At 46.0% G+C, this 17,234-nt stretch overlaps 1 protein-coding gene across 2 annotated transcripts in view; it reads left to right on the forward strand.

Annotated features, from left to right (window-relative positions):
• The first annotated feature begins 595 nt into the window (after positions 1-595).
• The window catches only part of grm3 (glutamate receptor, metabotropic 3), a 33,082-nt gene continuing 16,443 nt past the window's right edge, over positions 596-17,234 (forward strand). For both annotated transcript variants that reach the window (XM_076300150.1, XM_076300158.1), the window contains exons 1-2: positions 596-1,024; positions 8,236-9,136. In XM_076300150.1, coding sequence (XP_076156265.1) covers positions 602-1,024; positions 8,236-9,136 — 1,324 coding nt within the window. In that variant the 5' untranslated portion in view covers positions 596-601. The remainder of the gene's footprint in view (positions 1,025-8,235; positions 9,137-17,234) is intronic.

Here is a 17,234-nt window from a genome sequence, read left to right on the forward strand (position 1 = left end):
AAGCAGCTCTGCAGGCACCAGGGCCCTCGGCAACAGTGGTGACTGCAGCGGTCAAAGCTGCATGCTTTCTGTGGGTCTCTGTGCGGAGAGTTCATTACGTCAGACTGGAGAGGGAGGTTCACTCAGGACAAGGCTAGAGTCGAGCAGTGGCATACAAAGGGATAGGGCAATGGTATTTTTAAAGGGAATGTGCTTCAATTATGCTCAACAATGCATATGTCATTATCCACCTGTTTTACCAAATTAAATTCAATTAACTTTTGGAATTATCTCTTTATGTCTATCTTTTCTTCATTTTACTCTCTCTCTCTCTCTCTCTCTCTCTCTCCCTCCCTCCCTCAGTGCTCCCCTCGATGTGTGATCCCGCTGAGTGCTCCCCAACTGATACATGGCCCACACACGGGACCGCCGCGTGCTCCCCTGACGTTCCTCTCCTCTTAGTTCCCCGGTAAGACAGACACCCCACCCCCCTCCCCTCCTCTCCCCTGCCCTGCCACCGCCACCACCACCACTACCATCTCCACACGCCTCTACTCCACCGCATACCTCCCCCCGTGACCGCGCCATGCCAGTGGGGGTTCGGCCTCTCCTGCTGGCCCTGATGGGGGCCAGGCTGCTGCTGCCGTCCGGCAGCGACTCCCCGCGGCGTGAGATCAAGATCGACGGCGACCTGGTGCTCGGCGGCCTCTTCCCCATCCACGAGAAGGGCCAGGGCATGGACGAGTGCGGCCGCATCAACGAGGACCGCGGCATCCAGCGTCTGGAGGCCATGCTGTTCGCCATCGACCGCATCAACGAGGACATGTCGCTGCTGCCCGGCGTCCAGCTGGGCGTGCACATCCTGGACACGTGTTCGCGCGACACCTACGCCCTGGAGCAGGCCCTGGAGTTTGTGCGCGCCTCGCTCACCAAGGTGGACGACACGGAGTTCATCTGCCCCGACGGCTCGTACGCGCTGCAGGAGGACAGCCCGCTCGCCATCGCCGGAGTCATCGGCGGATCCTACAGCAGCGTGTCCATACAGGTCAGACAGCTACGTCACCACCACACATCTGAATTTAGATGAAGATATTTAAACATTAGTTTATCTGTGGACATGAGGAATTGGAGCAATTCTGAGCAAAGTCACAGTTGGTTCTGTGGAATAGCAATTTACATTTTCTGTTCATATCTTTGTTTTAATTTCATACTGTTTTGCATTTAATCTAAACCTGATGCTTATAAGTTTTATTAGTCTTAAGTCTTATTAGTTACCTTTGATTGAAGATGTGGTCTTAAATAAAAGTGTCTTAAAGTGTTCACTTTGTCTCTGAACTATTGGTAGATTGCTATGACGATCCTTTTTACTCTTTAGACTATAAATAAGCCTACTGTAGAAACACTGGTTGAAGGCCATCTCCTACTGGAGACAGGTTTGCCAGGGTGGTGTGGTTTAGGAGTAATGGAATACATTCTAAACAAAGCTGCAGGTTTCAAGAAAATGGTCACGGAGATAATAGGCTGTCAGCATCCTTACTAGGGTGAGCAAGAGCACACTGTGCTTTTGGCAGATACAGAATAAAGACAGCGGGTGTGACTGGTGCTCCTTCTGCTAAGTTTGTGCTCAGCTCCCAGTTTCTGGAGTTTGTTTCCCATGTAGAAGAAGCTACCAGATAGGCCTGTTTTCAGTCACCAGACGCTATGACAAGTTAGCCATTTTTACTTGCCTGAAAATGTTTTGTCAGTTATTAAGTTTCCAGGAATTGCAGGGGTTCTGTCATAGATCTGCAGCCTGTTAGAAATTGTATGTGCTATTTTGTGAGGTTTTGATGTGTTTGCAGCTTTGCAGGAACCACTTCACAGAGTGGATAATCCTGGCAACATGCATATAATAGATAATTGAACAATGTAAGAAGGTTACTCAATTGTCTATTCCACAAGGTTGAAACTTGTTTGCCACATCCACTCTACCTGGTCACAGATGACCCTAACCTGTATCAAAGCATCTCATTTACAAACCAGTCTCAATTGGCCAGACAGACAACTCATACGACATCAATACCACAATACACAGAATATTAATTTCAAGCAATACTTCAAACAATAACAGCATCGTAATGATAATTCTCACAGATATTATGATAATTATTTAGAACACGTAAAACTTCCAGTTGGCTCTGACACTCCCATATGTCAATCAACATCAGTCTGTTGTGAGAATATTCAACATTGTGAAGTGGCTCTTCGAGTGAAGTCTTTCATATGTCACTTGTATCAGTTTCACGTCTTAGGTTTCAAAAGAAAAATCATAGCCTTTCACAACATCTAATGTCTTTTTTAAGTTCCTTTTCAAAAACCCTCCACCCCCCACCAAAAAAGGGGATTCTCAAAATCATTTTTACAAAATATTCATTGTCAAGAGTCCCTTCCAACAGAAAGATAATATAAAAAGTATCCATGGCATTCATTATGATAAATGTCACCTTTTGTATTGCAAGACATTCTGAATATGATTAATTGTGTCACAAAACAAAAATGGGTATAATATGCAAAAAATATGCCTGCAAATATGTTTGTGAGCGAGTTGAGTTAGAGCTGTTTCCTATTCCTATTCAAATCCTGCTGCACCACCCTTCCTGTGGAAGTGTCCTTGAGCGAGGCCCATTGTGCTGGACCTGAGCGATGAGCTGCCTCGCTGCCTCGCTGCCTTGCACGGCTGTCTTGTCTTTGAGCCTGGATGGGGAGAGAATGGGAGCCATTCATTGTGCAGTGCTCTGAACCTCCACAGTGGAAAAGTGCTACACAAATGCAGTCCAGTTAGCGGTGACACACCTAGAAGCCTTTTCTGACCACTGACTCCAACCCGTGAAACACATCATTGCCTCAGCCAGCCACCCAGAGGCAGTTCTGCTCTCTTCCCTCAGCAGGGAATTTTTGGTAGTACCTCTGTGTCCTTGCTGACCCATCACCTTCCATTTACCATGAATAGGATGAGTTAGATGGACATCGCAAAATATTTGCCATGAATTCTCCAAATGCAATTTCATGTCTTAACTTTATGACCAACTTCAACGGTCTGTTTATTACACCAAAATGTACATTATAGACTAGCTCTAAACACGGTTTTCAACACAGTCAGAGAGCAGATGATCTGGACGAAGACAGGGACGAAGACAGGGACGAAGACAGGGAAATGAGTGAGGTATAGATGTGCAGGGCAGGCCTGTAGCCAGTTTAGCCTACTGTACCAAGAGGAGTACAAAGGGCCGTGGATGCTTTGATTCTCCACAAATATGTCTCCTGAGATTGGAGCCATCCATCTTTGACCTTGGCAGGCAGCTTTCTGAGGGGACCTCTCTAGAATGTATGCTGGGTTAATGGACGTTTAATTAACAGCAGTACTCAAGGACAGAGAAGGTGCAGCAAGCATTCAGAAGAATCTCAGATCCGACAAAAAAAGCATAGATGCCAGAGAGCGTGGAAGAGAGTATCTGGCATTCTCTAATGTAGCCAATGTTTTTTTTTCTCATTGTCAGAGAGCTCAACTTATCAGCCATAGTGTAGGAGACACCTTCAATAGAAAGGTTTATCAGAGTCGTAGATGTTACAGTGCTGTTTGGTGCCACCACCACGAGTACCCATTTTGCCTGGGAGATATACAGGCTTTGAAATAGTTTGATACCTCTTTGCCTAACATGACAAAGAGATTATGGAAATATTGTGATTCATTAGTGCGGTATATTGAGATAAATATCTACAGGACCATTTTGTTTGGGCGACTGGGCTGACAGGGTTGTTTGATGCATGGTACTCTGAACTTCACCAGACACAGTAGACACATCATCATCATCATCATCATATAGAAAGCTCTCTGAAATGCATTCGGCTGAATGTAGATGAAAGCAGAGACAAAAAAATAAATAAATGAGATCTTTGTTTGGTGAAGCATGAAAGCTGTTGGGTTCTGTGTTTGTGTGTGTGTGTGTGTGTGTGTGTGTGTGTGTGTGTGTGTGTGTGTGTGTGTGTGTGTGTGTGTGTGTGTGTGTGTGTGTGTTTGTGTTTGGGAGTTGACATTTCTGCCATCAGGCAGTGAGGCGCCTGATCGTTTTGGACTTTTCGCGGCAGGCTCAGAATAATTAGTTTTTCGATTTTTCTGTGTTGTTTATGCTGTTGTTTATTTATTGTCGAAAGTGTTTCTGTTTCGGGCCTGTGCACGCAGCAGGCGCTGACTCGTAACAACAAACACCAACCACTTTCGCTCTCGAAGAGAGCACCTGATCCATTATTTAAAAGGGAGTGTGTTCGTGAAAACTCTCAGTGCCCCCCTCCCACCATCCCCATACCCAAACACACACACACACACACACACACACACACACACACACACACACACACACACTGAACACTGCACACAAATACCCTTTTTTGGTGTGTCTATTGGGTCGCAATTTACGTCTCTTCATCCACCCTGCTCCTCCTCTCTCTTCATCTCTCTCATCCCCCTCTTTTCTCTCTCTCTCTCTCTCTCTCTCTATCTTCTCTCTCTCACCCCCTCCCCCTAGCCGGATACGTGCCCAGATTAGAGCTATCGCTATGGCATTGTGTGCATTGTGTGGCTCTGTTTTCGAGTAGCACCAGTGACAGAGGCAGAGACATTTGCATAGTTTAGCATACCCACCCCGTGCCCACTCTATGCCCCACCATCCTCTGTGCCGCCACGCACCCTCCCTCGGTGACTTCACAAAAGGCTGCTCTCCTCCCTATCAGCTCTGGAATCCATAATCTTTCCTTTTCTCTCTTTCTTTCAGCTTTTCTTTTCATCTCTCTCTCTCTCGCTCACTCGCTCTCCCTGTTCCCTGTCTCTCTGTCATTGTATTATTTTCTCCTCACAAACGTGTCTTTTTCGCTCTCCAGGAGAGAGAGGGTCTGGGAGTCTGACCTCATCCGCGGTTCGTTGTCTTTAACTGTTGCTCTTCTCCACTGGCCTTTCATCACTAACAATTAGTCAGTGTTTCTTCCTGACCATGCACTGATTGTGTGGTTAGGCCATAGTGTCTCTGCTCCCAACTCCACCCCTCACCCCTCTTTCCAAGTGTTGTGTTTTTCTGTCGTCTTTTACCATCCCTCTCTCTGTCTCCCTTACTTCTCTCTCTCTCTCTCTCTCTCACTCTCACTATCTGTTACTCTGTGTGGGGTTATTTCGAAGGATATTTCCCTTCCCAGCTTCCATTCATTCCTCAAGCATAGTAACTCAATGGTTGTGTGTTGAACCATCCAGAACTAAATGCAAATGTTTGCTATTTGCGATCAGTGCTATCTATTTTCTCTCTCTCTCTCTTTGGAAACAAAACCCCATTCCATTACCAGAGATGAGCATAGAGCTGCACTTTATTATCACCCCACTGCAACTGCCCATTCCCTCTCTCCCTATCTCTGATGAGCGCACAACCCCCTTACATGTCACCTACAGCGACTGTAATGGGCAGAGGCTTAATTGTCTCCACCCACGGGTCCCACAAAGGAATTCAGAACAACAAGCGGCGGTCCGACGCAGGGGGCAGCGGCGGCTGGACGGCCTGTGATGTATGAAGTGAGGAAGGTGCGAGAAAAGGAGCAGGTTATCAGCAGCGAGCAGATGCCAGCGCCGCCGCCGTGCACCAGTCAGGGTGGAGGAGGTGGGGGTTTGGGTGCGGGTGGAGTGGGTGGGTGATGTGCAGTGCTGTGGGTCTCAGATAGGCTGGGGCTCACGGCGTGGGTGTCATTTAGCATATCTGGTGAGCGCGCTGAGCTAACACGCAGCAAGGGGCTGGAGCACAAACACATGTCGCTTGGTCGCTCACAATCCTTCAAGGACTTGTCTTGTAGACTCGGTGCCGCGGCGCTGCAGCGCTAATCATTGTCATTCATAACTGTCAAAAGACAGGATGACCATAATAAACTCTTCCGCACTAACATCGCACACTCACACAAGCGGTAACACATGCACATATAAACATGAACACTGGCAGCTACTAAAATACACATACTCATTAGGGTGGTCCTTATTTTTCAACTTTTAAAAGGTCATGCTCTCACCCCACAAATATGTTTGAATAAATAAAAAAAACAATTGGGCAAAATGTTATCAATATTAATCAATATTTAGAGGTTGCTCAAGACCTTTGAAGTTTAACACATACTGTGCAATGTGCATATATTTGGGATTTTTCGCATATTATGTGATACATTGTGCTAGCATGGTATATTTGTTTAATAATATATGCTTATGACAGCAATGGACTTATTTGACCATGCAGTCAATGACAATGTGTATTGATTATTGGTGATCACATGTGGTGGTTTAACCTAATGAATCTTAAAATGGGAATTCCATATTGTCCATGCAAATTTACAATGATGATTTGCTGATCTCATCTGCTGATTCCGGTATTTCCCAATAATATGCTGTTGTGAGCAATTTTCTTAGCAACTCCTGTTTTAGTTGTGATATGTCTTTCAAAGCAAGAACACTTCAATGTGAATGAAGCACAGTAGACAATATACACTGAGACAATGGCTGAAGCAACACGAAGCAAATCCACTATATGGTTACTCGGATCAGAAGAGACTGAAATAACTGGAAGTTACCCTCCAAAAAGCAGGTTTCATGTGTGTTGTAATATCAATTTCAATTTCAATTTAATTGAATCAATTTAACTTATTCAATTCAATTTAACTTATAGAGTGGCAAAACATTACTCATGTGTCATGACGCTTTACAGAGTGTTAAACATTTAAAGAGAGCCCATGAGTAACAGGGGCGAGGAAAAACTCCCTAGAATTGGAGATACATATAGGAAGAAACCTCAAGCAGATCCACGACTCAAGGGCCAGACCCAAGGGTATCACATAAAACATTGAAAAAAAACTATTCATGAAAGTGCAACAGCATGTGATCAAAGAAGTCTTGGTATTCTAGGACAAGGCTAGGATTCCCGTTCATCCCCAACATCATGCCATAAAACAACTGGAAACACTTCAGGACAAATGGCAGAAGCCAAGAAAAATGCCAAGAGAACTTCCAAGACTCAGCAGTCCAATGTAGAGGCCTTCATAGACCAGTTAGGAGACCTTATTGATATTGCATTTCAGGATGCACTCATTCATCTCAAGAATCCATAAGATAGAGACTTTCTTCTGGCCCAGAGTGAAAATGGACATCTCAGGTGTACAACTGTACATTATGATGATACAATATCGTTCTGAGTTCAACATTCTGTCATTACATCATACAAGCGTGATTTTTGTTTGTTTGTTTGTTTGTTTCTTTCTATGATTTTGATGTTGTATGTTGTTTACCACACTACCACAGTGCCTGTGTTATTAAACATAATATTGCATTTTATTTTTTGTGTGTTCTTAAATGGCACAATTTCTGCAAAAATTTGCGATTCCGGAAATATTCAAAGGCCTTGAGCAACCTCTAGATATTGTAGGAACAATTCAAAAATTTGCACAGTGTGTTTTTAATTGATATTCTAACACATTTAGGGGGTGAGAGTTAAACATTTCCAAAAATGTCTTTTTACTCCATATAAGGACCACCCTAATACTCATGTCCATGTGTGATACACACACCCACAAACACACACACACACAAACACACACACACACACACACACACATAGCAATGCCTCACTGTCAAGAAACTGTCCTGGCTTAACATGATAGCGCAGCTCTTTGATACAATATCATACCAAAAACATGTCAAGATCTGTCACTTCCACCCAAAGCCTGGATTATCTACGCAACTGTATTGTGTCAACGCATCTTGTCTGAGCACAGCTATCGCTTAATAAAATATCACCGCTCCCCGAGTGCACAGCTTTATCAGACTTATGGAGGAGCATCCAAACGGTCTGCAGTGCCCTTTGATGTGCCAGAAACACACTGCGTCTGACCAGAGAGCAAAGCATGTCTTCTGCGCGGGCACCGTCGGGAGCATGTGTTAAATGTTAATTGGGCTAATGTGACTTGATGTAGGGAGCAGGCGAAGAGAAGCTGGTAAAGGAGTGCTGTGTTTTTTAGAGACTGTGGCTAAATAATTCAGGCAGCACTGACTCACTGATCGAAAACAGTGTTTACATCTGTGATCCTCTTTCTCTCTCTCTCTATCTCCTCTCTCCTCTCTCTCCTCTCTTTTCTCTCTCGACACTCAATCTCATTTTTTTTTTGTTGCTTTTTTCCTGTTGTTTTTTCTCTCTTTTTCCCCTGCAGGTTGCCAACTTGCTGCGTCTCTTCCAGATACCCCAGATCAGCTATGCGTCCACCAGCGCTAAGTTGAGCGACAAGAGCCGCTATGACTACTTTGCCCGCACGGTCCCGCCCGACTTCTACCAGGCCAAAGCCATGGCCGAGATCCTGCGCGTCTTCAACTGGACCTACGTGTCCACGGTGGCGTCGGAGGGCGACTACGGTGAGACAGGCATCGAGGCCTTCGAGCAGGAGGCGCGCCTGCGCAACATCTGCATCGCCACGTCCGAGAAAGTGGGCCGCTCCAGCTCCAAGCGCTCGTCCTACGAGGCGGTGGTGCGGCAGCTGCAGCAGAAGCCCAACGCGCGCGTGGCCGTCCTCTTCCTGCGCAGCGATGACGCCCGCGAGCTGCTGGCCGCCGCTGCCCGCCTCAACGCCTCCTTCCTGTGGGTGGCCAGCGACGGTTGGGGCGCCCAGGAGAGCATCGTCAAGGGCAACGAGGCCACGGCCGACGGCGCCATCACGCTGGAGCTGGCCGCGCATGCCGTCCCCGAGTTCAACCGGCACTTCATGCGGCTGCAGCCCGAGAACAACGTGCGGAACCCCTGGTACCGGGACTTCTGGGAGCAGAAGTTCCAGTGCTCACTTGGGGGCAGTAACAGCGGCGGAAGCAATGGTGGTGGCGGCAGCATCACTCTCGGCGCGTCTCTGAAGCCGTGCGATCACGGCCTGGCCGTGGACGAGTCCAACTTCGAGCCGGAGTCCAAGATAATGTTCGTGGTGAACGCGGTGTACGCCATGGCGCATGCGCTCCACCGCATGCAGAGGGCGCTCTGCTCCAACACCACACTCCTGTGCGACGCCATGCGCAGCCTGGATGGCAGGAAGCTCTACAGGGACTTCTTGCTTAACGTCAGCTTCCGAGGTACGTGTTCCAGCAGGGCCCACTCAGCGCTTCAGCTACTTCACTGCTACCTCGCTCTGATAACTTGTCATCCGGGCTTGTGCGGAGTCCCTTTGCTTTTGTCAGGAAAAACAACAGGCGGTGGTTTGTCATGTTGTGTTGACAGGCATGGCCATGGGGCTGTGGGAATGTTAGTGTACGTATGTTTTTATGTCAAGTTGTTAGTGTTTATTTCTCACATACAGATACAGATTATTTTTTTTTGTCAATGGAAGCTGAGCTCACTGGTCACCAATTTTTCACCTTGACTGACCAGCTGGTCAATAGGCACAGTATTAATTGTTTCACAGTATGTGAAACAGTACAAACTGACACCCTACATTGCTCTACAGACAATGCACAGCAGTGACTAGCATAACTTTACATGACTTAGTGAAGACATTATGACAGCACGCCATTTGGCTTCGTAATCATCAGACTCGAGTGTGTCGATGTTCTGTTGGCGCTCGGGCTCGTATCCATGGCACGACGGAGTGTCATTCCAGCGAGCGTGAGGAGGTCCTGCAGTAATCAAGCCAATTGCTGCTCTATAATTATGGGCCTGTTTATCTTAATTACGCGAGCACGGTGACTTACCGGTGTGATGAGGAGACCTGGCAGGTTTCTCTCCCAGGCGTGCCGAAAGAGGATTGCACAGAAGAGAGAGAGAAACAGAGAGAGAGAAAAGAGAAGAGAGTGAAGGAAGAGAGAGAGAGAGAGAGAGAGAGAGAGAGAGAGAAGCTGGCATAAAGGTGCTCAGGTATAAATAAACCGATGTCTCTGAGCCCTGGGGAGGTGTGGGTGTTAGGCTAAAGATGTGCTTATTTCCACGCTTCAACCATGACAGCAAACAAAGTCATTTTGAAATAACTAAGAACACCCCCCCCCCGCCTCCCCCAACATCCACCCCAGAGGACGAGTGTGGCTAGAGGGAACAAGATGGGGGGGGGTACATTACCTGACTGACAGAGAGGTGATGGCAGAGTGAAAGAGAGAGAGGGAGGGAGAAAGACACAATAGAAAGATGAAGAAAATGGAAAAGATGAAGTTGAAAGGTGGTTAAAGATAAAGAATGTCACAGTGTCTGCCACAAGGGGAGTGTACAGAGTACTCAGAGACAAAAATCAGCAATACAGTCAGAGCAAAGGGGAGTGGGAAAGAAGACTGAGGTGTGTGGGTATGTTCCTCTGTGTGTGTGTGTGTGTGTGTGTGTGTGTGTGTGTGTGTGTGTGTGTGTGTGTGAGCTTGCCTGCAGGAGAGCGGGAGTAGGGGAGATAGGGAAAGATAAAACGACAAGAGCCTTGGAGTGGGATGCTATGCGTCAGCAGAAGATGATTCTCTTTGAAATTCACCATCTTCATATTTCAAGCGGAGAATCAAAGATGTGTTGGGGTTTACTGTCTGGGGCAAGAGAGTGTGTGTGTGTGTGTGTGTGTGTGTGGGTGATAAAGCGAGTGAGCAAGAGAAGAAGAGGAACCTCAGGAAAAAGATTAGATCATATTTATACAAGATGGACATTGGACAACAACAATGAAAGTATGGAACAGACTAAAGGACAGAGAAACAGATGAAGAGCCAGAAAATGAAGAAAGACCAAGACTGCGCGAGAGAGATGGACAGAAAGAAAGCCGAGAGGGGGGGGAGAGGGAGAGAAGGAAGCTGAGAGAGAGAGGGGGGGAGAAAGAAGGGAGCAAGAGAGAACAGAACTGCCAGTAGGAGGGGAGCGAGAACTACAGATCTGTGCGATGGCTTTTTTCACTCTCTCCCCCTCCTCCTTCTCCCCCCCCCCCCAGCTTTCTCGCTGGCTCTCTGTCTCAGTGCAGTCCTCTCTCCATACAGACCTCTGTCTTTGCTCAGATTAGCGCCCATCTGTGCTGCAAGCAGAAGACACACATGCCGTCAGTCCCACTCACAGCTTCTGCTCCCGCATGTTGCACATATCAACAGGAGGATGCAGGAGGAACAGGAGGAGGAGGAGGAGGAAGAGAGGGAGAAGGGGAGGGGAGGTGGGTTGGGGAGGAGATGAAGATGAGGAGGATGATGATGATCGTTGTGGTGATAGTGACGGCTCGATCAAAGCCCAGGCTGAGGGCAACATCATTGACTGCGGCGGTGACAAGGCAGATAAGAGTGATGGCGTCTATCAAAGGCTCTAATAGTGGTAATGATGGTTGATTCTGAAGGGCTGTGAGTAACTATCACGATAAGGCGGTTTTCACTGTGATGGAATTGACTATTACACTACTGAGTGATTATGTTTGATGATTGACAGTGATAACAATTATGATAATGAAAAGGATCATGATGCCAACAAAAGAGAGGTTATGTAGGCTGCCGACTGAAGATGAGAATGTCATTTTGGTGATGCATTGTGATGAAGACTGTGGGGTTTATGGATTTATGTTTAATTCTCTCATAAAAATACTATATGCAGTAAAATGTATAATTAGGACTAGGCAGTCGTCAGTCTGTTCATTTATGTATTCATCTCTACCAAAAAGAGGAATTTGTGCGGAGAAAACTGATTTGTGCCAATCCAGAGATATCCTCACACAAAGCTGCTGTAATCCAAGGAGATTATGAAGATATATGATATTATTTTTAGACAGTGTGCTCTGTGAACATTTCAGTCTTTTGAAAATGCAGGTTAGGCTCTGATGCAGCACAGAGGCAATTGTTTACATAGCCCTTTGTCAAATCTTTAACCCATCACACACACACACACTCACACACACACACACACACACACACACAAGCAAAGATTGAGAGAGAAAGAGAGAGAGAATGCCAACATGCAGTTGCTATGGTAATCAGTCCAACACATGGTGCCAATATTTGAAGTGATCCAATGGAGAATGGGAGTCATTCCATCAGTAGATGAAAAACATGCTCATATACACTACATATAGCAATGCATGCATACATGCAAATGCATTACTAAGCTTAGCTTACATGCAGACTTAAGCTAACACACACTTCCTCTCTTTTTGTCTTTCTCTCTCACAGACAAACACTCACACCCATATTCATACTCAGGGGCACTCATACAGCCTCCCACATACTTACACAGTCACTACAGGTACCTTGAAATGTTTGTTTATTTTTTTTTTTTATTCACTGCAGTGAAATCTCAGACATCCTCAGCCCACACACAATCTATCCTGCCTGCTATCAAGAGCAACACCCAGTACACTCACACACACACTCACATACTTACTCATGCACACACGCACGCACACACACACACACACACACACACACACACACACACACCTACCCACATACAAAGACAGTATTCAACAATGAAATACCTTAAGACCTTCATTTTGCCCTAGCTGACAAGCAAATCAATCCCCCACCCTGATCTCACACATACAAACAGACTCCCTCTTCAAATGGCTTATTTTCTCAGTCGGTATCATGTGCATTTCTGTTTACATGTATTTCTCTCTCTCTCCTTCTCTCTCTCTCTCTCTCTCTCTGTATGTGTGTGTGTGTTTGCGTGCGTGTGTGAAGCCCTGAGGGCAGTATCGAGCTGATACCTTGACGTGTTGGTGCTACTGAACAGCATCAGCTCTGTGCAATATAAAACAAGAGAACATGCTTCCTTATATGAACACACAGAGAGAGAGAGAGAGAGAGAGAGGGAGAGAGGGGAAGGGATTTGCACATAAATCACATATGAAACGTATCTGCGCTGAACACCATCTCTCCTCAGAAATTCAAATACTCCGAGACCACACATACACCCCCGGACTATCCTCAGAATGGCTGTCGATACACATCCAATGAAGTTGCACAACGCCTTCCCTTTATCTCACACCAGAGCATTGTCCCACGGGTCCTGTGTCCGCTTCTAAAAGAGGGAATGGGCAACCGGCTGTGAGCTAACAGAGAGTTGGTTTTGTTTATTTATTTATTTTTTTAAAAACATGCATAAAACTTTACAGGTTCAGTTCATTTCGTTTTACAGGTTTGTTACTCGTGACATCTCAGACATTCTGAGTGTGTTATAAAATGGGACAGCTAAATAACAATGAAAGACTAATGTGAAATGTGAAGATGACTATAGCATATGCACAAGGAAAGTAAAGTCAAAAGATTACTTACCACATGACTACTCAGCATGTCTTTTTTGATATGACACAACGTTTGTGTGTGACAAGAAAAAGCTATATGTATTTGTGTGTCCATCAGGCAACACATTGACAGTGTGGCTGTGACTTGTTTGGTTAATGCAAACATTTAGTCAGTAGTATCTGCAGTAGCCAGTTCTTATCAGCTAGACTCACCACAATATCACAACATTTGAACTGGGTGTAATAATACTACTAAATAGCAACCAATTTTGCTGATTGTTCCACTTGGTGTGTAACAATTTGATGATGAGTCATTCAGAGCTCCTCACACAAAGTACATTTTGTCTATTACTATGTTCATTACTAAGATTACTGAGATACTAAGCGAGAGGGAGTGTGTGTGTGGGAGAGAGAGGGTATTGTTTGTTTAATAATAGTGTGTGTGAGTTCCTGTTATGTTTGACACTCTGGGAGTGTGGCCCCCTGGAGGTGGAGTAGATTACAGAGAGTAGATGCTACTATAGCCTCCATACTGTGTAGTACACATATGGAGCTTTTACCATATATCATACTATATCACACACACACACACATCCTCCAGCCCCTGAAATATCTCATGTGCATACACACACATACACACATGTATGCAATCTGCAGATGTCCTTGTGGAAAACACATGCTGTCCTCTGCAGGAGGCTGCTGCTGCTGCTTGAATTGATTTTTTGATTTTTTGAATTGATTGTGTCAAAAACAAGTTGTGTGTGTGTGTGTGTGTGTGTGTGTGCACGCGTGTGCACACACATGTGCGTGATAGTATACGCGTGTGGAGTTTGTGCATGTGCATCCTATGCTTGCATGATTAATTTCAATTGTCTGCACAATCAGGTCTGCTTGTCCACTCAATCACAAGAGCAGTTAATGCCGCCGCTGTGACTGTGTCCTCTATGCAGCAGAGATACAGTGAACAAGCCTCGGATCTGTAGACTGCCAGCTCTCCGCTGTGGCCATGTCACCTCCCGTCGCATCAGGTGTCAGAGGGTGACATATCCTCTGCTTGCTGTCACGGAGACGTACACTTTGTGCTCCGGCGGTGATGTCACGAACGCTGTCAGCGCTAAAGATGATTGGCAGCCGCCTGGGGATTTAAGTTGCCATGGAGTTTACTAAAGCGACTGCCAAACAGATTTACAGCAGCGGGAGCAAGGGAAAGGAAGAGTGGAGAGCGTGGCAGAGGTACAGAGGAAAGAAAGAGAGTATTCAGACAAAAGTGGAGAGAGAGAGAGAGTAGGTGGGAGGGTAGAGAAAGAAGTTTTTAAAATGCTGCAGCTGAACAGGGCTTAAAAATGAGATGCAAGTTAGGCAATGAGAGTTCTCACAAACATTGCTTCTTAAATAATGGAGCAAGGATTTAGTCCTTGAAGCAGGATTCACAAGTTAATCTGATCCCCCCCCCCCCCCCCTTTGTTTAGCACAGATACTTCACAATTATCCAGTTCCACTATGCAGTTTCTTCCCCAAAACACCAACACTCATTCGCTAATCTAACTAGTTACATGTAACCATGCTAGTCAGTGGAGCCCCCTGTCTTGGGTACTCTGAACAAACATGTGTGGTTAGCCTGTTCATCCTCCTCTGTTGAAACCCTCCCAGGCTCAGACGTGGAAAGAGTTTGATGTTTGTTGTGAAGAGCATCCCTTTTGTTAACCGCATCAGCAGCAACCGTTTTAAAGCTTAGATCAATATGAAACCCTTATCTGTGGGTCACATTTCTCATCTGATCAATGGACTACTGTAGGGCAACAACACACAGTTATACGGACAGAAGCAGAGATATATTTGAGGGTGTGTGTGTGTGTGTGCGTGCATGCGTGTCTGTGTCTGTGTGTGTGTGTGTGTGTGTGTGTGTGTGTGTGTGTGTGCGTGCATGCATGTGTGTCTGTGTGTGTGTGTGTGTGCGTGCATGTGTGTCTGTGCATGTGTGTCTGTTTGTGTGTGTGTGTGTGTGTGTGTGTGTGTGTGTGTGTGTGTGTTGCTGCTAAAGGTATGCCTGTGCTTTTTCCATGTGTCTAGATGTATGTGATCAGTAGAGAACATCCTTATGTGAAGCCTTCTCCTCCTATGCTCCACTTCAGTGGAATATTTTAACACAATCTCCTAGCTCCTCATTGACCTTACTGAGTTAGAGTGGAGAAATTGTTATAATTGCACAGACAGGCTGTCTTTCATCATCATTTGAGCAGTCATATTATTACCATTAATTGTCATTAATTAATAATGCATAGTTCACCACAGTACAAACACTGTAAGCTAGTCTCCATAGTTCTGTAAATGAGCTCATGGAATGATATCCAAAGCAACTAATGTAATAATATATAACGTAACTATATCTTCATAAATGGTGCATAGGCATACATCCCTGTAGTACTGCATAAAGTGATGTGAATGCAAAGCATGAGCGTGCAGAAATATGTTCATTAGTCTGCAGGTAGATGGCAGATGGTGTTGCGGAAATGTGATCTGTTCTGATGTGATGGGAAGTTGATGCTAGGCAAGTGTATAAGTGTTGCTTGGTTGTTATTAGCGTTTAGCATTTTGCTAATCAGTTTACAAGTGTGTACACTTGAAATATAGACGAGTGTGCGCCTGGGGCTTTGGAAGGGGGATGAATAATGTAAATTATGTCCTGCTTGGAGGGGAGACACAGTCCTTCTGTCTCTTCTGTACCTATCGCTCTTATTCTATCTCTCTCACACATGCACACTCACACAGACAGTGTGCAACCATACACATGTCTTAATCATGCATGTCTCAATGCAAAACACACAACCACATAGACAGCCATGACACAACTATACACATTCTTACACACACACACACACTGCATGAGACTGTGCGGGAGTATCATATAGCCTACAGTCCCATGATCCTGTCCATCCTCCAGCGCTTTGGGTAGCTTCTAGAATTAATTGAGGTGCACCTGAGGCCTGCAGCAGGCATGATGCAACTCACCCTTCCCCCTCCTTCCCTTTCCCTCCATCATCCACTCTCATTAAGGATGGGGCTTACAGCACACCTGAGAGCGGGTGTTACACGGCTCTGAGTCCCCCGTCCGCGGCTTTTGTTCGGGCGCCGACTCCGGAGCCACGCGCGCTCCCCCTTTGTGCAGCGTGGTCTGTGTTTCCTGATACAATTGTATTAGCGCTTCCAGACACGCTTGTATTAGTAGCAGGTGACTCACGGCTCTCACAGGGCTGAGTGCCTCCGAGTTCCACCAAATTAAGTGTGAAAGGGGCGGATTTGAGAGCAAGAGGACGCGCGGGCTAATGGAATGTTTATGAGATAGTCTGCGCTCTCTGTCACATTCACTCTGCCTCTGTGTCGCTCGCTTTCATCGACACCTGTCTCTCAATCAGTACCCAAGTCGCATTCTCTCCCCGGACATTGTGTGTGTGTGTGTTTTGTAAAGCATCCTATCCAGGTCCAGGTGCTTATCAATTCTGTTCTCTCTCTCTTCCTCTCTGTCTCTCTCTCTCTCTCTCTCTCTCTCTGTGTTTCTCTCTCATGTGCCACTGGTCCGTTTGATTTGTGATTGGCTGATCACCCCCCAACCCCCATTACCCCTCCCTTTCATTTTCCGCCAGCAGTCCCAGCAGACTTATCTGTGCTGAGACGAGAGAAACAAGACCCTGGACTTCGTTCTGCACTCGCTCCTTTTAATTAATCCCCAATATTCAAGCGTCCTCACAAGCACTTGCAATTAAAATGGCCTTGACGAAACAGCCATGGCCTCTTAACTTTAAGGTTGATTATCCCTTGCGCAGTCCATTCAGACTCAATGAACCATGCTAGTCCTATCGATTCTCTCCAATAGCCCCCCAACCCCCACCCCATCCCCAATTTGCTCTGTTAGCAGTGCTGCTATGGGTGGTCTAAAGTCCTCTTTAGTGTCTATTTGTGTAGTCTTAGTTGTGCTGGTAGAGCAAGTGCCGGTGGGTCGTGAG

The sequence above is a fragment of the Alosa pseudoharengus genome, unplaced genomic scaffold, assembly GCF_046254945.1.
Source record: "Alosa pseudoharengus isolate Yale_2024_CS ecotype anadromous, Long Island Sound unplaced genomic scaffold, YU_APseudo_1.1 YU_APseudo_1.1_scf_10, whole genome shotgun sequence".
Taxonomy (NCBI): Eukaryota; Metazoa; Chordata; class Actinopteri; order Clupeiformes; family Clupeidae; genus Alosa; species Alosa pseudoharengus.